This window comes from Emydura macquarii, unplaced genomic scaffold, assembly GCF_026122565.2.
Source record: "Emydura macquarii macquarii isolate MOO-44397 ecotype Brisbane River unplaced genomic scaffold, CSIRO-AGI_Emac_v2 contig_2473, whole genome shotgun sequence".
NCBI classification, from domain to species: Eukaryota; Metazoa; Chordata; order Testudines; family Chelidae; genus Emydura; species Emydura macquarii.
The window spans coordinates 13,137,473-13,164,721 of record NW_027132610.1 but is presented as its reverse complement, the minus strand read 5'-3'; the positions used below and the strand labels follow the sequence as shown (position 1 = coordinate 13,164,721).

The 27,249-nt window shown below is 38.1% G+C and overlaps 1 protein-coding gene across 9 annotated transcripts in view; it reads right to left on the bottom strand.

The window, feature by feature from the left end:
* NBEA (neurobeachin) overlaps positions 1–27,249 on the bottom strand; it is a 748,678-nt gene that overhangs the window by 460,316 nt on the left and 261,113 nt on the right. For all 9 annotated transcript variants that reach the window (XM_067562991.1, XM_067562985.1, XM_067562986.1 and 6 more), the window contains 6 exons: positions 19,459–19,540; positions 19,132–19,255; positions 18,563–18,755; positions 17,274–18,293; positions 11,845–12,062; positions 9,819–9,972 (listed from right to left, as the gene is read on the bottom strand). In XM_067562991.1, the coding sequence (XP_067419092.1) occupies positions 9,819–9,972; positions 11,845–12,062; positions 17,274–18,293; positions 18,563–18,755; positions 19,132–19,255; positions 19,459–19,540 (1,791 nt within the window). The remainder of the gene's footprint in view (positions 1–9,818; positions 9,973–11,844; positions 12,063–17,273; positions 18,294–18,562; positions 18,756–19,131; positions 19,256–19,458; positions 19,541–27,249) is intronic.

Sequence of the window (27,249 nt, the reverse complement as noted above, 5' to 3'; positions counted from 1 at the left end):
GTTGTCATCTGCTATGTGGACCAGCACTACAAGAGGATGGGATACTTTGCCAGGTTTTACAGATACTGACAGCAGAGGAATGGTGGAAACTCATGAATCGTGGGTTCCATTCCAAGCTCTAGAGAGGAATGTATTCTAGTGGGCACAGACTCTTCTATCCATTCCCTGCAAGTGTGACCCCTTCTGCCCCATCCCCTCCAACCTGTTCCTGTCCCACTTTTGACTTCACTACCCTTCATCCCAGACCCATTCTCCATACTTGAGGCTTCTCCTTGCCCAGCAAGTCAGTCTTCCTCCACCATCCCAAGTTCCTTCTGCCCAGTCTCCTTACCCGGGCATTCCCAGTTCCTCATCCCCTCTCTCTCCCCCACCCAGGCCTCCAGTCACACGCACACACACCCTTCATCCCTCTCTTCACTGTCTTCCAAGTCCTAATCTACCTCCCCAAGATCCTTGTCCAATCTCATTGTCTCCTCTCCACCATCTCCTTGCCCATTTTCTTTGCCCAGAGAATTCCAATTCTTCCCTTGCACCCCAGCTTCTTCTCAGATTTGTCTCCCATTCTTCTAACATCCTCCTCCTGCCCCACTGGATTTCAGTCCTAGTCACTCCCCCCACCACAATCTCCTGATCCAATTTCAGTGTATCCCAACACCTACTGGTTCCTGGTTCCTCCTCTTTTCCTCCCCAGCTCTCAATCCTTCTGCCCACCTAGTCCCAGTTTCCTGCCTGCTCCCAGACCCAATAGCTTTTCAGCCAGTCTCAGTCTCCATCCCAGCTCTCAGTCCCAATCTCAAAACTTTTAAAAGAAAAGGTCACTAGAGTTTTACAAAGAAAAGGTTTCAAAAATTTCTGAACATGGGCAAAACGATGTATTTTCCTTAGTTTTGTTTCGAGAATTGCTGACCCTTGTTGGTGAAAATTTTCCAAAGAAAATTCAACCTGAGACACACCCAGCATGGAAAATTTGAGCCCAAGTGGTTAAAGTTTGGCAAAGTTATAAGCCACAGGGTCTTATAATGGGGAGTGTCAGATGGTGTCTCCCCTCCCTCACGTCATGTGGCCTTGATGGAAAACTGTAGCAAGCCAGCTAGAGACTTCAGCTGGTAATGGTAGAAGCAGACAAAGCAGAAACCTTTGGCCCTTTGTGCATTCAGAGAACTTTCTACAGTTTTGACTGGACTTCTTCTGCCCCAATTTGATTGTCTGTTTTCTCCAACCCTTCCGCTACTCCCGCCTCTCAAACTTTTCACCTCAGCTTCACTCCACATTCAACCCTCTTACCCTCTGGCCTGCTCCATCTCCTCCCTGCTCATCCCCTGTAGTAACCTCACCCCACCGAGAAAAGGGACATTTACTGCTATCACACAGTTCACTATGCTGTGTCAGTTCTGTCAGACTAAGTTCTCTGGGGAAGGGACCACCTACTATTCTGTGTTTGTACAGTACCTAGCACTCTTGATTGGCCATTAGGGATCACCATAAAAGCATGATTAATAATAAATAATATAAAAATACCACATTCAAATGATGTTGTAAAGCTATTTTTAAATTTACTTCAAGGTACTGTTATCATGAATACTCATACCTTGCTTTCATGAATGGTAAATGACACCTGAATTTACAGAAAATGTAAATGTATTTAATATCAAGTGAATGAAGGAAATGGGAAACACTCCATCTTAAAGATTAGTTTCTATTTTTAATTTATTAAACAAATGAACCCAATTAGGATTTTACTTTTGGGAAAATCATTTTCTTTTCAAAGATTTTCTTCATGCTCTAATTTTGCTTTTTCTCAATGTTCTGAACCAAATGTGAGTTATGCAACTGATTTCAATGGGAGTAGGACAGAGCCCTTGCTTACTCATTTTATCCTTACACTGGGATTTTTCCCTTGGACAGCCCAGGCTGGAAAGATACTATGGTCTCTTTTTCTCCATCTTTTAAACCTTTTCTCTTTGAATTTTTACTTTCCCTTCTTCTGTATCCACTGCAACAGGGGATGGACATAGATGAGGTGAGGTGTTTTAAAATTACAACTATTGATATCAGTGCTGCACACATCTCTTGGCATACAATGCTTTGTTTCCAGCTGATCCCTATAGACTCACAGCAGATAGCTCTGCAATGATTCAATCTCTTTCAGAAGTGGAGAGCAGAAAATTGAGTCCAACGCTGATGCCTGATGTAACTACACAGAGACCCCTTGCTGTGGCTTTAATGAGCTAATTTTGACTAGACTGCACCTAGGTATGCAAATAAAAAGACAGCAATACCACAACGAAAATTTAAGTAGCTGAGAAAGTAAAACATGACCATTCTTATGAGAGAGCTTTCTCTTCCATGATGATTGCTACAGTGGGTGATATCAAAACAAAGAAACACCCCCAAAACCACTCCACTGATTGTTTGACTTTTCATAGTACTGCAGCAGAAAGGATCCTGGGGAGTTTTAGAATCTCAAAGCCAATTAGCTCCTCTTTGGACCTCCTGAAAGCCAGCTTGTAAGAAAAACAGTTATTTAAAAGACAAGGTAATATTAGTGTAGTCAGAAGGTTATTTTCTAGGAAGAATTAGCATATTATTATTGCAACAAATAGAGTCCTGCACTATATTTGGCTAAATCTGTGCCTGTCCTCAAGTCTGAGGTTGTTTCTTTCTATCTACGGGCTGCAAAAGTTTCCAATGCGGGTGCCTGAAGTTGTTGATCATAGTATGCTTCCACTGAAATCAATAGCATTCGCAGATACCCAGCACCTCTAAAAATAGATCAGGCCACTTATGTGTTTAATATTGAGTTAGGTGCCTAACTTCAGGCAGTAAAATTTGAAATTTTTTACCCTATAGACATTAGGCACCTTAGATCATTATAGAGTCCTTCAAGCAATTCAAAGAGCTAACTCAGACTATACTAAGCCACCCCAAGGAAATTCTTTGTTAATATTATTTATATTTAAAATATTAATTCACTAATACCCTGTTGTGAATTGGAGAACAGTTGTGGTTACTTTGTTATACTGAATTTATTAGGCCTATGTTACACCAATTAACTGCGAAGTAGAGGTGGTCGGAAATTTTCCAATGAAAGAGGGTTTATCAGAAAATACCAATTTGTTGAACCCAAAGTGTTTCCCAGAAATATATCTAGCTCAACCTCCTTCTGTCAAATCACAAGCAGATGGTCTGCTTGGGATCCCAGGGCATCCAGGGTTTGCAGCTCCAGGGAAGTCCCACCAAATGGGCTGCCTTAGGACCAGGGATCCTACAGATTCTAGACTCCCAGGCCAGCTGGCTTCCTGGCTCCCACAATCTCGGGATCCAGCTGCCCCATAAGTGGGGCAGCCTGGGAAGCCAGTTGGCTTGGAAGCCAGGCAGCGCTGGGGTCTTTGGCCCCAGAGCGGTCCACGTGGTGGGGCTGCCCCAGAGCTGAGGACACTGGAAGCCCTGACAGCTGCTGAGTGAAACTGACATGATTCTTTTCAGCTACACTGCTGCCCACCATTTATAGCAGCACTGAAACTGACATTCTGATAAAAAAAAATAATCACTCTGGTCTGTTTCACTGCTGCTATTTAGTGGTGGGCAGCAGTGAAGCTGACAAGAGTCACATCAGTTTCAGTCACCAGTTGTTCCCAAAACAAGGATTTTGCAGAATTTCCATTTTACAAGAAATTTTGAAAAGTTGAAATTTCCCAAGAAATGGAAATTACGAGTGTTGACCAACTCTACTGCAAAGTAAAGATAAGAGCTGTGAACCAGATGGCCTTGTGACAGACAAAAAGGATGATAGCATCTGAACTGTTACAGAATCCATGGATTGTTCTAAACCATACTTTGTTATATTTGTGATTATAGAACTTAGCAACTGGATATATTTTACATCAGTGTATGATGAGCTCTGTATGTTAATTCATTTTTTTATAATACATTACAGCAGGCCACTACCACAAACCATTTCTTCATATGTTCATCTATGTTAAATCAAATTTATTGAAACAAAGATACCCATATGTTCTTATGACCACTAATACATAGTGCAGCCAAAATATTCAAAAATAGGAACCTGAATTTAGGAGTGCCAATAATGGAATTTTAAAAAATGCCTAAGTATGGTAGGTGATGACCTCCAATTGAAAGTCAATGGAACAATCAGTTAGCTGCTTTTGAAAATTATATCCTTAGGAACCTAACTTTAGTCTCCAATTTGGACATTTTGGCCTATATTAACGTTTAAAAGAACCTGAGTGGAAAAAGGAGTTAAAAGGGTTTAAAATAATCTAGTTGGTTGACAAAGACATGTGACAGTTAAATCAACTGCAAACCATTGAATAATTTGTGCCAGGAGTGATTTCATATATGCCTAGATATTATAGCTATCAGCTAAAATTGGGATTTTCAAATAAGACTACAAGAATTAGGCAGCCAAATCCCATTGACTTTCTCCGGATTAGGGGATGTAACTGTCCTTTGTGCCTTTGAAAATATCCCCCTAAATCCCATGAACATTAAAACACTGCTTTAAAAGCTTCTACCAAAGGAAAATTTCTTCTGTTGTCACAGTTACAAAATGTGGAAGCGTTCTATCAAAGATGATTGTTATGAGTATTACTTTTAGTACTCCCGTACCATCATCACCTGAGAACCTAAATCACGTTGTAAGCACAAGTAAACAAAATATTCATTAGGAATATTTGAGATTGTACTCGTGTACCAAAAGATTCTGGGTAACACCCAGAAAATGATGAATATATTCTTTGGAGTCAAGTCTTTTCCTCTAAAAAACCTCAAAAATAGGACAATCCAGAAATGAAAAAGTTCAGGGATGCAGCCACTACTTTCACGCATATTGCTTCCTCACTTCCTATCATCCCATTCAAATTATTTTCACCCCCCAAATCTAAGCTATGCCCCTTTGCATTCACAAATAATATCTAAGATATATAAAGAAGCAATAAAGTATTTAAGTGACTAAAAATAAATATCTTAAAATTAATTCCATCTTAAGATGCATTACCATATGTCAGAGCTCCATTACTTTACTGCTAGTAATAATGATGATTGGAAAATAAGGTGTTTAAAAATAAAAAGGAGAAAGTCTTTGGTGTGATAGAATATGGTGAGTATATGGTGTGTTACATTAAGTCTGCATAGACTCTGCTATACTACGTTAACTTTTGTTATTGACAAACAACAATGGTAACATATTTTAAAAAGAAGAAAGATGTATATTAGAACATATTGGAAACTGATCCCATGATAAGGAAAAAAAAGATTTTAGAATTGCCTGGCAATGTGTTTTTTCTAACTTTGTCTGTATTTTTCTAAATTAAAAAGGGTTTAAGTTAAGCTTATAAAAGGAAGTGTAACTTTCATGGAGTAACAAGTGAGCAAGGAAGTAATATGAAAGTTGTAGTTTAATTAATTAATTTAATTTAACTCCAGACACTCAGATCTTTGTTTAAAAATCTGTTTTAAAAAGATAAAAGAATTATTCTAGGGAATGTATGCATCATTTTTGTGTTTTATATACACCCCATTTATACAAGTTTGCCCTTTCCAGACCAGATGTCTCTTTTCTCCCAAACTGACAGGGGCAATAAAGAAAGAGAGGTCAACAGGATTTCCCTTCCCTATCCAGCACAGGAGATCCTCCACCTCAGTGCCATCCCCTAGTATCCCTCTCCCCAACTATGAAAGAACCTCTTTGGACCACTGTCACCAAATGCACCCCTGTAGTCACACTCTATTGCAATAATCTTTGTACAAAAATGCCTTGTGAGGTATCATTTGAAAACTAATAACCCACCAGTCCACAATATCATGGTGAAATGTATGTAGCAACACCATGTAAAATTATGAAATTCCCCCCCATACGATGTTAAAGGCACATGTTCAAATTCACGTACCCCCAATTAGGTAGAACTGTCAAGAAGGCCTATCTTAAAGGGATTACCTCAATTTTCATATAAGCTGTAAACAGACTCCACAGATAGTGAGAGGGGGAAGAAAGACGACCAAAAAAATCTGCATTTCAGCATATACAGGTGAAAAGAAACAGCGTAACACCTCTTCCTCACCAAATTCCATGTCTCCTTGCTCTCAGTGGGAAAGAACTTTATCTAGGGGTCACTCTAAGGAAACTGCATTTTGAAGAGTGACTGTACTATAAAAGTGAGGGGCAAAAACACCCCAAGTTATTTCTCCCTGTCCATCTCACTCTTCATCTAAAAAGACAAAAGAAACAGCTGTTGGAATTTGAAAGCTAATCCAGACCTGAAACTGGCCATCACTACTACTGAAATGGAAAACAGCTGAGTGAAAGATATCCTCCTCTCCTTTTTATAAATGGAGCTGGACTCAAGGGAAAAATAATGTGTATTCTGGAGCTCTTCCTAATTACTATTAAAAGATCAGATTCTTAAGAACTGGTTTTTTTTTAACTTGTACATTCAGGATTTTAAGGGAACTAGGAAGCTTAAGATCACTCTGATTATACAGATCAAAAAAAGAGAACAGAAAAGAATCTACGTTAAGACTGAAATGTTTGTGAGGTTCAATAAATGAACTACAAATACCTACAACTCTCTCTTTGAGACTAGGTAAATGCTGAACTAAACATAGCTAAGTAAAAAATCTACGTCACAAGTATGAAACTAGAAAAGCAACTAACTACCTTCCTTTCCATCAGAAACTAATGATCATATATGACAAGTGTTAATTATTTTTCTTTTTAGCTCAATGACCCTGTCGGCTTCACATTTCTTTATGCTTGGTCAAAAGACAGAATACTCTAGGGGTCAGATTCACTAGTGCTGTTAAAGGAAGGTGTAAATTAGAAGTACTGTGCCACAGGGTTAAATCACCTGAAGGAAGTCACATGATAATATTTTAAAGTTTCAAAATGGGCACACAATTTTCAATGAGAAGTAATACATATGCCTTGATAGCTATCAAAAATATGGTTGAGAAATAAAGTTATGAAGCAATGAAGTAAAATACTCATAGCATATAAATTCATTCCTTTTTGTAAACTGAATAAGCACAAATCTAGTGTGATTTACAACACATGTATATGCTAACACATGGAAACAAGTATCAGATCCACGTCTACACAGATTCCTCTATGTCTTTACATCTATTGTTTTTAAAATCTCCCTGGCAAGCTTTCTCCATTACTCAGAACACTGATTTCCCCGCCTCCCAACTTTTTATTCAATGGCACTTGATCAGCCTTCAACTAGGGTAGCATTTCAGCAGTACTGTTTGGCTGGATTTACTAGTGCCACAGCAATCCTAATGAATTACAAATTTGGTTTCTTCCCTTCATGAAATGCATTTTAATTCCATATTGCAGTCCATCAATCGAATATTTTCTTCAAAGTTATATTGTCTCTTAGTTTTCTATTCACTTCACTTTGTAATAACTTTAAATATAGAAAGATACCACACAAGTAATTAAAAAATGACTATACCTACACATATTATAAAGGATGTATTCTAAAGGGTTTCCTTTAATAAAATAAACTCCAGCTCAAGGTAGAAGCTTGAGCCACCTGCACATGACAAGTTTTTCTTGGGATAAATATATATCATGTATGTATACTCTGGGTGCTTTTCAATTTTAGAATTATTATATACAAACTGAAAGAAAGAAACCACAACAGTACATGCCTTAATCTTGTTTTAATTCCACAATATAAATTATTTCAAAATTTGATATCAGTTACTTAATTAAAAAGTAATTAGTGTGTTGTACAAATTCTTTTGCTGTTACTATTCTAACAAGATGGCAAAACTGAATATTTTGTAAGGGAGCTTGCTATAGTCTAGTTAAGAAAATGTTGTGTGTGTTTTTTTAAATATTCAACCTTTTAATTTTGAAATCTCCTGGAACAATTTAATGGTTACATAGAGCAAAATCACCCTCATTAAGAACATCCTATTGTTGCAAACCAGGATATTATAACATAAACACGCAACACTATTCAAAACATCAGGGTACTTTATAAGGCTTTATCAGTGTTCATGTATTATACGCAATAAATAAAGGGCAACTATCAAGTGGTTTTGCAATGACATAAATCATGATAGGAAAGCTAGAGTCACCAAGAGCCAAAGATGGAATTATAGCCAAGTAATTCAAACCATGCCTTTTTTTATATAATATGAAGATTCCACATAAAAGCATCTTCATTTTTAAACAAAACCTAAGCTTCTTGTTTTGAAAAATGTGCTTGAGTGCCCTTCCTCTAAACACGGATACAGGAGCTTTCATCTCAAGATGTACTGGTGTGATATTTCCCTGTACATGTCATGAAGCAACTTTCCTTGCAATGCAACATTCTAGAAATCTTTCATTTAACATACTTGATGTCATTCTTGTGAATGAAGTGGAGGGTGGAGTCATACCCGTGAATTACAATACTTTTTGTTCACAACAAATAAAACAAGAATAGCTTTGTTTTAAAGCTATTTGTTTTAAATAGAAAGCTGCTTTCTATTTGAAATAATGCAAATAATATAGGTACAGTATATACATATCCATTAAAACCAGTATCATATGATTCTGTTTAACCAGTTGCTAGCCCATGAATGTGTTTGGGTGCCAAATACTATTGGTCCAGCTAGCAGAGCAATGATGCAAAACTACTTTTAGTTACATAATATTGCTGATAAAAAATCTAGGCAAAGTAGTGATGGTTGTGCAGAGGCAAGAGCAGGAGATTGAATCAGGGCCCCAAGTCCTATTTTTGGCACTGCTGCTGACCTATTGCATTACTTTAGGGAAGTCACTTAACCCACTTATCTCATTTTTGCCATTTTAAAATGCCATTAACAATTATAGGTCCTTACATAAGTGTTTGAGGTATAACACTAGTTTTATTTAAAATGTTTTTAGATTCTCAGAGGAGATATTGAGAGCAAAACATTGCTGTTACTAAATACATTGTATTTTGCATTCGAAGGGAGGGGCATTTCCTTCCGCTCCCCAATGCAGCCCCTTCTTTCTCTTTTTGTTATAAAGGAGCATATACAAAATATTTCCCCTTCTATAATTGTTTCCTGCCCAGCTGAGCTGTGGCAGCTGAAGAAGTCACTCTGGATGTATCAGAGTTCCAAAGAAGATTCATTGACCTAGAAATTTATAGCAAGTCAGAGAAAGTTACAAAACATCAGTTTACTTCAATAAAAAAGAGAAAATACAGGTGATATGAAAAAAAGGGGATGCTCTAAGAAGAAGGAAAGATGATAGATAGTAGTGAGGGGGAACAATTCTGAGTATTTGTAGGGTACTAGATGGCTCAGAGAGATGGGTAATGAGAAACAGAATGAGCTTTTCACCAGCAGGTCACTGATCTGAATATGGTCATCAGCAACATGACCATCATTTGACATGTATTTGATGGCATTGTAAAAGGAATTATGGGTCTCCAAGCATCTCTAGGCCATCTCATCATAAAAAACATGATATTGGTAGGAAAATAGCCCTCTTGTGTAGTTTCGATAGAGTAGCTATGTCTGTAGGTCCTTCTCTTTCAAATTATCCATTTGCCATACTCAATATTTAAAACACCATTGTTATTTCTAGCTAAACTACAGCATATCCAATACTTATATAGTTAATTTTTCAAATACAAATTATTTAAAAGCACTTAAAACTCTGAACCTTAACAGTTTGGTTGATACTGATCAAACTTTTGGAAGAAATTGTGTTTTCGCCTGTTAAAAAGAAACTTATTCACTAAGACAATGCTGTGCTGGTATTCTTAACAGCAATTTTTAACATGACCACTAGATGGAAATATTGTACTTACAGTCGGAGATGTAGCTGCAGACAACAGCGGTAAAATCCCTCCACAAGCAATGATAATATTGTCTACCATCTGGGAAATGAGGTGGATCGTATTGTGTACAAAAATAATATTTTCATTGCTATTGACAAAGTCCATTACAGATTTTGTAGAATGACTACAAAAATAGAAAAAAAAACACATTAAAACACCATTTTTAAAAGCTTAGATGCATTGCTTTTTTAAATCAGAACTTGAATGTTTCCTAGCTATATTGTCTTGGTAACAGTGAAAAGATAAAAAGAAAAATATTTGAAAATACTGATTGGAGTGACCCTAATGTAATAACTTATTGATAGTTTTATTTCATACCAGACTATAACTATTTCTGGTCTATCCGTTACAAAGCCCAGACTCTGCCACCTTTATTGATATTGTTTAGTGCCTTACATCACAAGCAATTCTGTTGGAACCAATGGTACTGCTTAACAAGAATACGGGTGACAAAACCTGGCACTTAATGATACCTTTTAAAGCAGCTCTGATAAAAATGAATGACCAGATTGTCTACAAGAGAGGTCCCCAGACTGATCTGTAGACTATCGGTGGTCTACAAAGCACCTGCTGGTGATCTTCGGAGAGCTGGTTCATCACAGATGTCAGCTTCTCCTTATATGCACTTGCTATACCGCCATTAAAAGATAGCTAAAAAAATAGAAATGGCTTCCTAATATTAATTTTCCATGTTAGCAATAGTTGTAGATGCTACAGGGATCAAATGATCATCATGAGGCATGACAGTCCCCATGACTGCAAATAGATGGGAAGGTGCCCATAGGACAATCGCTTTCAAGATGTAATTCACACTATGAATATGTTTAGGAACCTTTGGTCTATTGATGTTACGTGCTTGCCCAGACCACAGCATGAGTAATTAAATTACCCAGTTCATGAGGTTAGTGGCCAGTAAGCTAACAGTATTGGCCTCAACTGGAGAAGCAAATACAAACTAAACTTCTAATTTTCCTCTGAGTATCAGGTAAACAAGGGGGGGGGGAGGGGAATATGATGATTGGTATAAACAAACTACTACTACTGACTATTTTATAGTACGGTCACACAAAACTGAAAATTAAATTTAAGTAAGTTGGTACTTTGATTTAATTAAGCTAATTCTCAACTACTGATAATACAGTATTAAAGCCTTTTCAGGATGAATTATTCAGTTCTGGGAGCTAGATGAAATAGTGCCTGATGTACCTCTGGACTTTGACTATTAAGGAATTTTTTTGGCTTAATTAAAAGGCATCATCACAGAAGAGTTATCAAGATGAAAAGCACTGTATTTAAGCAATATATTGCCATTTAAAAAAAAAAGAAAGATGCTTTTAAAAAAACAAGATCACTTGCACAATTTTTTAAATTTTTAAAATGTGTTAAATACATAAATGAATTAGGATGCTATGGCCAAAAATATACGTTAATAGCAATTTAGCAGTCAAGGCTAATCAAGAAAGCATGTCATTATTGTTTTACAATTAGAAACCTTTACAAAAATGTAAACTTGTTTATAGGCTAAAAGTGACTGCCTAGTAAATTCTCCTGGAGGAGTCTCTGTATTAATAAGTCATAAGATAGATAAATGATTCAAACACAAATATACCCCGTAGGATGAAGGCTGGTGTATAGAACAAATATTTGCCTTCTTAATCCAGAAACTACCTCCAAACTTTAGTGGCTACTAAAAATAATGGCACAGATATTTGTCATCCCCATATTAAATGCAGTGGTTGCCAATAAAAAGTTCATTAAGATACAGTAATTCAAAAGGGATAGGTGAGATACTGCAGTTTTTTCCTCTCACAAAAAACAGGAATTAACTAAGGCATGTCAGAGACTACAATAGGATAAGTCTGGTAAAGCTGACTTTACAATGGAAATTTACCTTAGAGAAAAGTAGTTATCAATACATTTGTATCTAATTCTGTCTTTTCTTTGCCGATAAACACATACATAATAAAGTTAAAAATAAGAAATATAGCTTTTCTACCTTCTCCAAACATGCACATCTGTTTCTAGTGCAAACAGCAAATCTGTCAGCAGCCTCTGGTGCATTGGAGACCATTTAAACTCGGGAATACGAAACATAGTTGTGCGTGGACCTGGACTAAACTGGCGTCGTTGTTCCTCTGTCATTGGCATTCCTCGAAATCCCAAGTCAACTCGTAAGTCTCTGTCTTGCTGGGTGACAGACCGACCTTGCACAGCCTATGTTAACAAAAAGTTCAAAGTCTGTGTTAAACATATGCAATGAATTCTAACACTGCACATGGATCATAAGATTTGCAGAAGGATGAGCTGAAAATGAAAAAAAAATATACCAGGAGTGTCATACAGATACAGTTGATGTGATTTGATGTAGCCTCAGTGGAACTACTCTGATTTACACCAGCTAACAATCTGGTCTCACATTTAGGCCTTCATTTCTGTTGTTTGGTGACATTTTGCTTTTCAGATTCGTGAACATGCACTCTCATGGGACTTTTGTTTGTAGTGTGTTTATTTTTGGCAAGTTGATCTTGTCTAGAAATTTAGGGGGGTTATTAATTCATACCTTTTAAGAGGAACGTTATCGTAGTCTTTTATTCTCAGAAGTACAAATCTAGCTTCTCAGGTATCTTGTACCTGATCGTGTTTTAATTGAGTAAATTTTCTGGCTGTAGTGTCTCCCCTAGCAGGTGGCTGACTTGTGGTATATATTGTTTTAATTTCTAGGTAATCCTGAATAGCTGTTTTCACTTGGTGAACAAACACAATGGAGAAAAAGGAATTTTTAGTGTGATACACGAGAATACTGGGAGAAAAATTTGAGAGAGAAAATTTAAACTGAATGTCAGGCAAATCTTCCTAAGGATGAAATCACTTAGACTGTGGAACAGTATCCCAAAAAGAAATAGTAGAAGCCACACTGTTTGGGATTATTTTAAAATCAGACAAGACAATACCAAAAAAAAATGTTGTTGTAAGGAATAATATTCATTAGCTGAAGATGGACTAGGTCATTGGTTCCAAACCCATGGCCCACGGGGTCTTTCATAGTGGCCCGCCGCTCCACTCCCACTGGCCTGCAGAAGGGAGCCACTGCCTAAGGACCCAGGGGAAGCACATTGCCGCAGGTCTACAAGACCAATGCAGGTTCCTTGCTGCAGCCAAGGGGACGGGAGATCAGCGCTCCCCTACCCCTAGCTGTAGTAGAGAGCACAGCAAAGTGCAATGCCTTAGTCCATTGGCGCTGGGGTCCCTGCTGGAGGAGCCAGAGGGAGGGGAGATCAGTACTTCCCTCCCCCAGCTCCAGCAGAGAGCAAAGTGCTCTGTCGGGTCCCTGCTGGAGCCAAAGGGAGGGGAGAACTGATCTCCTTTCCACCTGGCTGCAGAAGGAAACCGATGCCTAGGGACCCATGTGGAACACATGAAGCTACAGGATGTGTGCGGTTTCCCTGCTATAGCCAGGGGAACAGGAGATCAGCACTTCCCTCCCCCAGCTCCACAGAGAGCAAAGAGTTCTATCTGGGTCCCTAGGCGCTGGGGTCCCTGCTGGAGCCAGAGGAAGGGGAGCACTGATCTCCCGTCCCCCTGGCTGCAGAAGGGAGCCACTACCTAGGGACCCAAGTAGTGTGCATGGGGCTTCAGGATACTTGCAGTTTCCCTGCTGCAGCCAGGGGGACGGAAGATCAGTGAGGACACCTCGCTGAACTTCTTCCGTCTGGCTGCCGAAGGGGGTGGGGGCTTAGAGGAGACTGGTGGCCCTTCAGGGTTGTAAAAATGATATCTGTGGCCCACGAGCCGTAAAGGTCGGGAACAACTGGACTAGATGATCGAATATGTTTTTTCTATTTTAAATGCAACAAATTTAGAACAAGTTGTTTTAAGTGGACAACATTTCAATCAGTTGATTTTTTTTAAATCACACACAAGTCAAATTCTTGAACACTGCACACTGATTTACAGAAGGATGATTGCCAGCAAAATATATGTATAGTGTATTTATATATGCATTGTAAAAAACCAGAATGGTACAGAAATCCAGCTGTAAAGTTCACTTGATCTTTGTCTAAAATTTTGTAACCTCCATTTTGAGAGCAGTGGAGGGACACATTGTTAACTCAATTGTCCAACTGGCCTATTAAGATCTAAATTTTTGCTGCTACTTCTGCTTGTCTATTTTACATCTCCTTAGAATTATGTTTACAGACTTGATCCTACACTACTGAAGTCATGGAAATTTTATCATTGATTTGAATGGGACCAGGATCAGTTCCTAAAACCTGGGAGACAACAGTAATTATAATAAAATATGTGGGAACAAAAGGAGGTGGACATTTAATCTAAAAATAGAATCTGAATATATCAAGAATATCTAAACAATTTGGACAGATCTTTCCGTCTTGAATTCTGTGGCCATAGTTCTCCTAGTGATTAAATAAAATATCTGAAATGTTGTTTAGTCTTTTTCTGCATCGGATTTCTACAAATATAGATTAAAGAGATGGTCCCTGGCCTGATGACTTTACAATCTAAACAGAATACAAAAGGCAACAAGTGAACTTATCAAAGGGGGGGAGGGGATAAGGAGGAGAGAGGAGAAAACACAAGCATAACAGTGACAAGATAGGGCAGCTCTGCCCATTTTATTATTTCTAGATATGTATATATCTATATATAGATAGTTAAAACAGGAAAGAAGAGGAATATATACCTCTCTCTCTCTCTCTCTCCCTCTGATATTTTAATAAAAAAAACCTACACTCCACAATAAAAACAATCTGTTCTCCATGACTGCCCTATTTCAGTGTCCATTTGCTGATTTCCCTGGAATCAGCAGTCTTTGTTTGATGATTTAGACTAAGAATAAAAACCATCTGGCAACTGAAAAATCAAAGTTTGAACAGCTTTGACACCCTCTTCCTCTCTGAAAGTTTTGGGAGCTTATTTTCCATTATGATGAGTGCCCTAAAATGCAGGGGATCCAAAAGAACGGTTCCTTAAAAAAAATAAATAAAAAAAAAGTAATACTAACCAATAATGCTTGCCTGAGGTGCTGCCATTAATTTTAAGAAGGTTTTCACAAATATGAGAGTTTGCATACAAAAGAACCCAGGCCTCTTTCTCATGGCACTTGCCAACGCATAGATCAGTGTACCCACATGCCAAATTCAGGGAGCAGAGGAAGAAGCTCAGCATCTCTGCTCATTGATGGTTAGCACTACTTTTTAAAGGCACTATACTTCTCCTGGAACAGCACAGGTAACAGGGAAGCCAGAATCTGTTACTTTGAGAGGACTACCGTACTTTTTGTGGGGAGGGAGCTCCCTTCTGGAAGCGCTAAGTTCCCTACATCTGTGAGAGACTACTACAGATTCTGGAGTTCTTCATGCGGTAGTGTTTTTTTGAAAGACAAGGTAGACAGGCTAGCCTTAGATGTCTGATCAGATGACCATTTTGCTGCTACAGATGTCAGTATTCCTCTCAAGGTGTTCCTGATGCTGAGTTAAGTGGTGCCTGCTGAAAACTACTATACAGTCTTACTACGGCAGCATCTGTAACTGCTGTGCCTGTCATCCCTGTTTTCAAGGGACTTGGTTGACTACTGAATCCATCTGACCACTTCCCTAGAGAAGTAATTGGTGTAATATCATTGCTTGTAGAAAGCTGCTGAATCATTGTAAAGCTCTCGCCAAATCAGATTCTCTTTGTGCCAAGTAGCTCTTTACCAAGAATCCTTGAGTGGATGTGGCAATCTCTAGAGTGGGAAGGCGATGTCATCCATTTCTGCACTCTGCAGATTCTTAGCAAACATCTCAGTGTCTTTCTCTAACACTGAATACATGAGCCTCCATGGTGCCAACAATGTACGCACAATCATGGAAGTGAAGACAGGCTTATCCTCCCACTTGAACAGCTTGAAATAACCTTTATCCTCTACCTGAGGATCAGATAATTCTGGGGCTATCAGAATTCCTATAAGGGGAGGGGGAACCTGGATGAAGTGATGTCTGCTGGGATACAGCCTCATGAGGATGGAGTGAGACCAGTGGTGTAAAGCCTAGCCATGGAGGGAGACAGGGCAGAAAGGTGGACAACAATAAGGCAATCCAAGGTAGAAAGTGAGTTTCTGTTTCCTATGCACGTGTGCGTTGTTGGCCCAAGTTGGCAAAGTTTGGTAGTGCCATGTGGAAGGGCACAGCTATGTGCCCCTGTGCCTTGTAGATAGGGGGAGCAGCAGTGGTGAGGAAGGAAGGAAAGGGATATTGACTAAATGAAATTGTTCTCGTCTGGAAACTCTTATAACTTCAGAGGAGCCAGCACAGAACCTAGGAGGGGGTCTAAATCTAGTGGGCTCCTTGGCCCTACTGTGAGATCTCCAGAAGAGGTGGAGGATTTCCAAAACCTGAGTACTCCTGACCTACTCAGCAGAGCACTTATTGTGTATCATAGTAAAGAGATTAATCTGTTTTCTGCCTAAAATCCATAGCCACTAACAGGTCTTGGGAAGAGATTGTCCACTATCTCGCTCCTTTTTTCCTGAGCATAATCCACTAGAATCCTTGAAGGAAAAGGAGGATTTCCAGTGGCTACTCTTTACCAAAGACCACAAGGTAGAAATACAGACACAGACTAAGGACTGTGAGTAATTCTCTTTGGGCACAGACAGGGAAAGCCATATATTGTGGGTGTTCCATTATCAGAAGAGTTTCTCTGTAGTTTAGGCACTACTTTTCTCTATGGTTCTCTTCACATGCTGGAGACGGCACAGATTGGTGAAAATGAGATAGTAATCCTTTTATATACATGGGATGATACCACCAAAAAAGTTTTGGAACACACTGGAATCCAAACTCTGGATTAGCATAGAGAAACAAAGAGAATAAACCATTAAAAACAGCGAAGAAACACTGGAAGTTATATTTTATTATACTCTGCATTATCAAAAAGACAAGCTGGATGAGGTAATATATTTTACCAGACCAATTTCTGTGGATGATAGAGAAATTGGTTCAATAAGATAATCTCATCCACCTTGTTTAAGTTAAAATCAAACATTTCTAACCTTAAAACAGAAAAAAAGAATTTAGATGCATATAACAAACCTTTATATAATCATTAGTCACATTGGCCACAAGAAATGAATCACATGTGCTAAATTCCCCAGCAAAGTTTTTAAAATAATCTTCCATAATTGCAATAAGAAAGATTTTCTTATACCAACTATCATAAAATAACTTATTTTACATGTTACAGGGGCACCCATTTTGAAAATATAAAGGTTTGCAAGACATATTTCTGATATAATGATGGTAAAGAGAATGCCTTTAAATGTTGGTCACAGTCTTGATTAGATACTTTTGTGACTGGATTAATTATCCTGTAATCAAATACATGTGTGTCACATACAATATAATTATAGCACCTCTAACTTACTTGGGTTGTAGTAGTTGTCTGGATCTTCCTTATCTCCTTCCCTGCCTCTTTACCATCATCAGATCTTTCTGTATCTGATATTATGCTTCCTGCATCAACATTAGGTAGAGTTTTGCTACCAGAAGACTCTGTCTCAAGGGTTGTAGCAGTCATCTCAGCATATTCTAATCCTTTGGATGATGAAGCTAACTCCCTTTCAGAAAGGTTGCTCATTCCATCTGAAGTTGTATGAATCTTGAACTCCTTATCCTCTATTATACTCGATGTACATGTTATATCTACACTACCAGTCATGTGCGCAAGCAATCCAAGATCATCACTTACACCAAGATGCATCTGAGTCTCTTGTACATTTGGAATAGTAATGTGATTACTGGAAAGTTCAGGGAGAAGTTTATCTTCTTGGTTGGGTATTTTATCAAAAAGAAATGAGGTATTGTTAGTAGAAGGTTCATCTTTCTCATCAGCCAGTGTTATCAAAGGCCCATTATCCTTTTCTTCACTTTTCTTAATAATACCAACATTACCATGGACATTGTTTTGGAGTTTCTCAACAGCAGCACTATATACATTATCTAAAAGGGATTCAACTTCCACGAGGGCACCATTCTCTCCAGTTACCAGAGTCTCTGGTGATAAATCCATATCATCAAGCTTTACTTCTGTGGCTTCTACCTTTTCAGCTTTTATGTCAACTAAAAGATCATGAACCTCAACATGTACACCCCCTCCTGGTCTATCTGAACTTCCAAGCACATCATCTGACACCTTTGTAGCCATGAGTAAGTCCCTGGTATCTGTGCTGACAGGGTAATCTGTTTCACTTTCTGGGCTTTGGCTTTGTGAAAGGTCTTCTATCTCTCGAATTTCCATTCCACCTTTTGCTCCTGTCGTCTGAGATGAAAGGCCTGAGATAGTGCTCACATTTCCTTTTTTCCCCTTTTTTATGTTCTCTTCCTCTTGTCGTTGATATTCCTCATACATTTTTGCTAGATACTCCTTGTGAGCTTCATAGGTGACCTTAAATGGAACATGACATCATAATTTCAGAGTAAATATATATTTTGTCAATTTAGAGGAAAAATCAATAATATAATTAATGTATAGTTCATTAAACATTTCACAGCAAAGAACTGTCACTAATAATCAAAGAAAAATGCTAACCTATCATGTCCTACGCTATCCACAAGATGGCACTAAATCATTTTACATTGTATCTACTCTATTACTGGCCTCTTTGGTTTGGGGAGATATTGGGATCAACAGAAAGTCCAGAAACTAATTCTTACCTTGGAATGTGCTATAGAAAGAGTATCTACCCAGACCCTCCAGCCTCCCCATTCATATTTTATTGCATGATACAAGAGAATACGGAAGATGTTGTAGACCATCTCTGTGATTTTCTGTTCTTCAGAGTTCTTAGGGTTAATATATCCCAGAGAAAACATCCAGTCCTGCCACACCGAACACTGAAGTAAACATCTAAAGTAAAATAATTAGGTCAAAGTATATCCAAATGAAATTCAACTTTTTTCATTTTTTAAATTCAGATGAGTAAAACAGGATGAAAATGTTTTTTTTTAAAATAGCCACTCTCCTATGAACTTCAATGTAATGTTAATAGAGCACTTTCGTTTTTTAAATTCAGGATCTTAAAATGTTAAGTAAACTATATTGTGAACAAAACAAAAATATCTATCACTGATTTAAAATTAACTACTGGGTCTTCAGATCATTTGTTTTAACCACATATTTATTGCACACTATGTAAAACCACACAATACAATACTAAAGACTATTATCCAAAATTTCTTAAGAAATGTTAACATTGAATGCTGCAACAGGAGACTTTACATACCTTCTGTTTTCACGACTGTTACTGAAAAGTTTTATCATATCAGATAAAAACAAACGTCGAACTTCCATCAGTTCTGCACTTGGTGTGGAGTTTTTTAATAGTGTTGCAACCACCTTAAGAATCACTGTAAAAGAGCAAATAAATCACAGAACACATTTTTAAATCCCATCCAAAAACAGCTGTTGAAATCATAAAATAAAAACATTAAATAAAAGTCAATTTTCTTTGAAGTACTCAAAATATTAACTTCTCTTGCAATGTTTTTTAAAGACAGTGGTATTTCACAATCTCTAGCCATTAACTTGAAACAAAATGCAATATCCTTACTTGGATTCTGAATTTTCACTGTAGAATCTGGCTCTGGATGCGGTTTATGAACAACTTGAGTGCATACTTGTTCTGTCAAAATCTAAAACAAACCAGTTATTTTTTTTTTTACCATCTATTCATTTTATAGCATAAACTGAAATTTTCTGTTTGACCCTACTGTGCTGTGTTTTATTACGAACAATGGAGTAATACACGTGTTTGACCTTGATACAAAAAATATTTAGTAACATAGTAATATTGATGCAAAGGAAGAAATTGATTTTTTAACTACAAACCAACCCTGAACGCAAGGAATTAAATTTTCATTTAATATATTAACAAATAAATTTATTCTTAGCAAGCTATGAACATTTTATATCAGTTTTTAATGTCAGAGCTCCCCACTCCCAAGTTCCAATCCACATTATTGTCTAGATTATTCTTATTAGAGTTCAATATAGCCTCAGAATATTTTGCCCATAAAACTGTCAAAATTTCACATATTTCAACTATAGATAGGTTTCTCAAATGTGAACATTTTATAAATGAAATCTTAGCTGTCTTTTGTGTAATGGCATTATTTTGAACACATATCTGTTCAAGCCATATGCTGCCAAAAAACTATAATGGTTTCAGGTTCTGATTCAAACTCATATATTGTAAGGAAGGTCAAGACTGGCCCATGACTGGGTAGATGAATGGCCTAGGACCCTACTTACCTCTCAGATTCAGCACATCTCCAAAATTTCCAGTAGTTCCCACCGAAGTAAGTATAATCTGCTGTCTTCTGAGAAGGGCAGGGGACACCAACTTTAATGGGAACTGTTGGGTGCTCAGCACTTTTGAAAATCAGGCCACTTATTAAGGTGTCTAAATACAGTTTGAATAGCCTGACTTTTGATATCCATTTTTAAAAATCTTGGCTCATGTTCTTCTTTCGCCTGGATGCTATATATTATGGTGGTGGTAAAAATGCCTGCACCCAGTTTATCCTAAAGAATACACTGTTGACAGTTCCTGTAAGATGGGCAAGAAATTTCCTACCATAGACAAGGCTGAAAAGTGGTCAGAATAGCAGCCCATGACCAGAATAGCAGCCCTCTCCCAGAAGACACTTAAGCACAGATAAGGGGCAGGTGGAAGCCTAAGACTATTGGGAAGATAGGGGGTTTAAAGTGTGTGTTGGTCGAGTGCCTGTTTAGTTGTGGAAAACTTGTCATTTCATAATGAAACAACCATATTTCCCATTTTCTTAACTATTGTCTGGACTTTTAGGTTTCATATGAATCCAAAACTTCAAGCAAAAGCAAGATTTTGCATATCAGTAATAAAATCCATCAGGTTTGCTTCAGTCAAACTGTACAAAGAAATATTCAAAGGGTTTTCTCCTGTTCTAATTATACAGACCTAGATAGAGAACTCAAAAATATATAAACTAAATCAAAGAAAGCTACAGTTAATAGAGATTTATATACAAATATACAACATATGGCTCAATATAGAGAGAATCCTTTAGACAGAGAATCTAAAAACTTTCAGCAGCAGTGTTAAGTTAATATTGCATGGTGAAATTGTAATGAACTTCAAATGACTAATTTACAAATCTCAATTGGAAAAACTGACCTGAGGCTATTGAGCCACGGTGGTGCTTAAATAAGCTTAATAATAAAATTAGTTTAAGATTCATTAAGGAATAGTGATAAGAAATGTAAGAACATATTTTAACAATTGGTAGGTAATAACGAAAAAAAACAAAACAAAAAAAACCCACCACCACCCTAGATGAATTTCAAAAAGACTTTGCTTTATGTTATTTAAGATAAACGTTATGTATTTTCTTCATCTAACAAAAGGCCTCTCTGGGACTGTATTGAAGTCAGGTGAAAAGTTCTCTACTATACCAAAGCTTGATGATATTGATAACTAAACTGGTTATTTGGAGTGTAGGAAATACATTTTACTTTTGTAACATAAAAAGCTTCTCACTCTCTTTTAAGTGTTAGTGATATGCAAGCTATTATGCAGTCTTACTGTGTACAGTTGAAACTATGTTTCACTCACATATATTTATACTTCAGAGTCTGTGTTAAGTGACTTCAAAATTCACATGTTGTAAAGCACTTTGGAGTCCTTCATAAACTTAACATATGGCAAAAGTGAAATGAAAAGCTGTATGTTCAATATATTTTACAGAGGTAGAGGACACAAAACTCTGCTCAAACTTTTGAAAACTTATTTCAGGCACATTTTTCTAAAAATATCTACACTGAGCAATATGGGGGTGGAGGTGGGGGGAATCAGACCTGCATGAAAGCCAATATAAGGGCATGTGCACAAGTGCATGCATAACTGAGATTCAGCGAATAATCTTTGTATAATGACTGTATCTCAATCACTAATACTAACAAATCAGGGCTTCCACCCTCCTCATAATCCCTCAACCGCATGCCTTCAGTTCCTCAGTATGTTAACTTAGCCACTTAATGAAGAAAAATAATTTGAAAAGGCAACCTAAAGATACTCATGCTTAGTTAAACCTCCAAAATAAGAGATTCAAGAGCTGCCTCACAAATTAATGCAGGCCAAATTAAGAAAGAGTCACTACTCACCCTTTCAAAACTTTTATTCTTTGAGCTATGCTGCATATATCCATCACACTGTAAGTGCCAAAACGTTTTCCCTAGCGGCACTCATAGCAGTGGTCCTGCCCATCTCAGATTCTTCCTGCTTAGCGAGAAGGGAATAAAGGACAGAGCCACCTCACCTCTCCTTCAGTTCCCTTGCACCAAAAGCCCAATGGAGGAGGAGGGTGGGTTGTGTAATGGATTTATGCAACACATCTCAAAGAACAACAGTTATGGAAGGATAAGTAACTGCTTTTTCTTGAGTACTTGAAAGTGCCCCCAAAGTGTTATCATAAGCAGTGGGGCTCAGAGTCTCATTGAAATAGGGATTATAGGACTGCTTTCCTCACAAATGTGTCTTCCTTTCATGCATAACGTCAAAAAACATAAGAACAGCATAGTGGATCAGATCAATGGTCCATATAGTCCAGTATCCTGTCTTCTAATAGTAGCCAATATCAGGTTCTTCAGAGGGAATGAACAGAACAGGTAATCATCAATTGACCCATCCTGTCACCCACTCCCAGCTTCTGGCAAACAGCAATCCCTGCCTAGCTTGGCTCATAGCCATTGGTGGACCTATCTTCCTTGAATTTATCTAGTTCGTTTTTGAACCCCATTATAGTCTTGGCCTTCACAACATCCTCTGGCAAGGAGTTCCACAGGTTGACTGTATGCTGTGTGAAGAACTACTTCCTTTTGTTCTTTTTAAACCTGCTGCCTATTTATTTCATTTGGTGACCCCTAGTTCTTGTGTTACGTGAAGGAGTAAATAATACTTCCTTATTCACTTTCTCCACACCTGTCATGATTTTATAGATCTCTAACATATCCGTCCCTAGATGTCTCTCTTCCAGGCTGGAAAGTCCCAATCTTATTAATCTCTCCTCATATGGAAGCTTTGCCATACTCCTAATAATTTTTGTTGCCCTTTTCTGTACCTTTTCCAATTCCAGTCTATCTTTAAGATTGTGGGGGGTGGGTGGGAGGGACCAGATATGCACATAGCATTCAAGACATGGATTTACCATGGATTTATAGAGAGACAATATGATATTTTCTGTCTTCTTATCTATCCCTTTCCTAATGATTCCCAACATTGCATTAGCTTTTTTTTTGACTGTCGCTGCACATGGAGTCGTCGTAGATAGTTTTCTGAAAACATCCACTCAAAGATCTCTTTCCTGAGTGGTAACAGCTAATTTAGACTCCATCACTTTATACGTATAGTTGGGATTATGTTTTCCAATGTGCATTACTTTGCATTTATCCACACTGAATTTAATTTGCCATTTTATGGCCCAGTCACCCAGTTCTGAGAGATCCCTTTGTAACTCTTCGCAGTCTGTTTTGGACTTAATATCTTGAGTAGTTTTATATCTGCAAATTTGCCTCCTCACTGTTTACCTTTTTCCAGATCATTTTTGAGTATGTTGAACAGCACTGGTCCTAGTATATATGGATAGATGACCATGTCATTGCTCTGCAGATGTCCATGAGAGGGACCTGTCCCATGAATACTGCAGAGGTTGAATGTGCTGTATGATTGAATGCACCATCAGTGTCTTAAAGAGGTAAAGCTCAATGCACATCCAAAGTGTGCTTGTTTTGTTCATCCTTCTGAGCATGCATCTTTGGGAAGAAAGCTGACAAGTATATAGACGGATTTAGGTAGAAATCAGATACCACCTTTGTCAGAAACTGAGGGTGAAGCCAAAGTTGGACCTTGTCTGAAAACGATGCTTGGAGGATCAAACTGCAAGGGCATTCAGTTCACCCACTCTCCTAGCCAAGGTGATGGCTGCTAAGATGGCCACCTTTGCCGAGAAATGCAGAAATGAACAAGATGCTAAAGACTTGAACGGAGGGCCCACAAGAGCAGAGAAAACTAAATTCAAGTCCCAAGGTGGCACTGGATCCTGTAAAGGTAGAAACAGTCCATCCAGACCTTTGAGGAATCTGGTCATGATAAGGTTGGTAAAAACAGTTCTACCATTGATGCAAGGATGAAATGCTGAGACTGCAATCAGAGGCACGTTAATGGAGATGAGTGCTAGATATGACTCCTAAACATGCAAAAGATACTGAAAATTTGATTAAAAATTTCCAGACTGAGACAATACAGGTGGGAGCCCTAAAAGAGAAGTGCTTCCATTTACACTAAGGTAAGCACTTCCTGTGAAAGGTTTCCTACTATTAAGGATGCATTCAGTGTTGTAGCCATGTTTATCCAGGATATTAGAGAGATAATAGTGAGTGAGATAAGAGTGAGATAATATTGTTTACTGACTAATTTTTGTTGGTGAGCGAGACAAGCTTTCGTGTTACACAGAGCTATTCTGGTCTTGAAAGCTCGTCTCTCTCAGTAACAGAAGTTGGTCCAATAAATGATAATATCTCCCCCACCTGGTGTGTCTACTATTAGAAACCTTGGTTTTTTGCATCCTTTTCTTTGGAATGTCCTTGGCCTTGATGAAACCTCTCACTTACTGCAGCTACTACTGGTGAGTTTGGAGTAACATGCAAGTAAAACTGCTCAAAATCTTGGGATGAAAACTGGTGTTTGCATTCTGTTCATTCAGCCACCAGTGGAACAGATGAAAGGGTTTGCCACAGGGTCTTGATAAGGTGCATGATGGCTTTATTTATAAATAGGGCTACTTTTCCTACCATAGCTGAGTACAAACTGTTAATTAGCTTGTATTCTCCTCCACCAGCTCTATTTGTATTTCTCTGAGACTTGGTAGACTTTAAATTCTCCAGAACCACAGAGGACATCTCCAGTACCAAACCTTCATCCAGAAAAACAAGACATTGCAATACTAGGAGTAGTCTTCAGAGCCTGAAACTGTGAGCATGAAAGCTTCCTAGCTATTGGAACTATACAATGAGATGGAGTTATTACTGGAGGTTTAAGTTGGACACAGAGGCAGTAGATGAATGAAGTACCAGGCCAATGGGTGATGAGCGCATACCTTGTACCATACCTGACAAGAGTGGTATCTGTGATAGTGCCAGAATATCTTCTTCACCCTGAATCAATGGTGATGGCAGGACCAAAAGGCATAATACTATCTCTCACTGCCAAATAGGACTCCGCAACTGTTGATACCAATATAGGAGACTGTCCCACTGTGATTAGCAATGGCTGATCTACTGTCATAGCCAAAGTAGCAGCTGGTTTTGATGGTTCCTGGGTGGAAAGGAGGTACTCGAGTCAATGGCTCAGGTCTGTGGGTGTCAGTATGAGCCAGGACCAGGGAGCATCAACCCGAAGAACATACTCTACCAGACTGACCTTCTGGAAGAGTTCTATGCCCTGAACCTCAAAGAACCTGATGATAATTGTTTCTTATGTTTCCGAGGCCTGGATTGTTCAGATGCCCTAGATCTTGAAAGAGCAATTTTGGCTGGAGGCATCTCCTGAGGCTTCTCTCTGTTGGCAGTACCCAGGGGAGCACTGTGGGAAGGAGCTGTGGATGAGCTCCCTCTGCATGACCAAGAGGGTTTGGATGCTGGGCGAAAAGTCACATCAATAAGAATATAGTTGAGGTGCTCCTCTCAGTTTTTTTCATTCTGATTTCTAAGCCCCGGAAGATTGAGCACACATCTCTTAGATGGCCTTCACTCAAGCACGTTAGGCAGCGCAAATGAGGATTACTGGCAGATAACTTTCAACAACCAAAACCAGGCTTGAAACCCAGAGCCTTTGATATAGGCTCCACCAGTACAAGGCAAGACTCAGAGGCCCACCTGATTGTAAGAATGAAGAAAAGAAAAAAATTGTAAACCAATGAAAAAGTAGAAAGAAAAAACAAGTCCAAGGTATGAAAAACAATAGCACTAGACAAAAAGTAAGCTGTAGTACCCACAACTTGGTTCTGAATGCTCCAACTACTGACAATAAAAGAGTAAGAAGGAACTGGAGGAGGGGTGGGGCAACTTTGCCCTTTATGTCCTTCTCCCTGAACACAAGGAGCCAGGGATGGATGAGGTTCACTCCTATAGGTACTGCGAGGGACAATTCTGCAGCACTGGTGCATGAAACGTGCCTGCATGGTGCAACTGATGTATGTAAATACTCAAAGAAGAAATTAAGGCTTAAATAGCAATATTTACATATCCTCTGTGTTTTGAGAACTCAAAATATATTTGGACAGATATCACTCTTATACAATCAGTTCACTAATGATCCATATTCTATTTCAAAATATGGCTAACTCATTTATTAATCAGTAACCAAGCTTTTTCCAGTTGTAAACATTTAATATTTCTGAATGGATGTTTACACAGAATCCTTTTATCATCACCAGTCATTTAGAATACACCACAAATGTGTATGGCATTTTACAAGGGACAGCAGAACAAATTCCACTCAAAGGCTTACAATACCATGAGTCTTAGGGCAAAAAAATTTTTTTAAACCAATTATTTAGCCTTCCAGCTCAATTCTGATTACATACAATTATGATACCTGAAAGCATCTGAAACAAAATCCTTTAATACCATTCCATTATTTTAGATTATTCTCTCCTGCAACTTTGAACTTTTCTCAAAGAAATGTAGACACTATTATATGGTAGGCAAGAGTCTTCAGTGTGTCATTTAGAATCACTTACTTTCAGGAGCTTATAATTGTGACAATTTTTGCATTAAGGATCATCAAAGATCAATATCATATTTATAGATCATAAGAATGATTCAAGTCAACGATCATGTTTCATGAATGAAGCACATTTAGACATTCCATATCTAAGGTCCTTTATACTTCTGGTGCATGCTTGTAACTCTGAACAGAAAGTTAGTAGTATTCTGTCATAGATCTACTTGAGTATGAGTATTATCCCAACTCAAACTAGGCAAATTCTTTCCTCCACCCCAGTTGGAGATTGCTAAAGCTAATCCCATCAAATTTTAAAATTTACTTTGCAATTGTACAGAAACAGACCATGGCTTTTTTTGTGCCAACCTGGAAAGCCTCTCTCACAACTTGGCACAAGAAAATGAAACAGAAATGTGTTGTATCATTCTGGCTTCATAAAAGGAATGTCTCTTTAAGGCCATAACCAGCCAATCAAAAGCAAGTACATTCAAGAGGTTTGCATTCTAGTGTTAAATCCAAACAGCTACTGAAGAATATTTCTCTGACTCCCAAGAAAAAGAGCTTGTGTATTATGAAGATAAG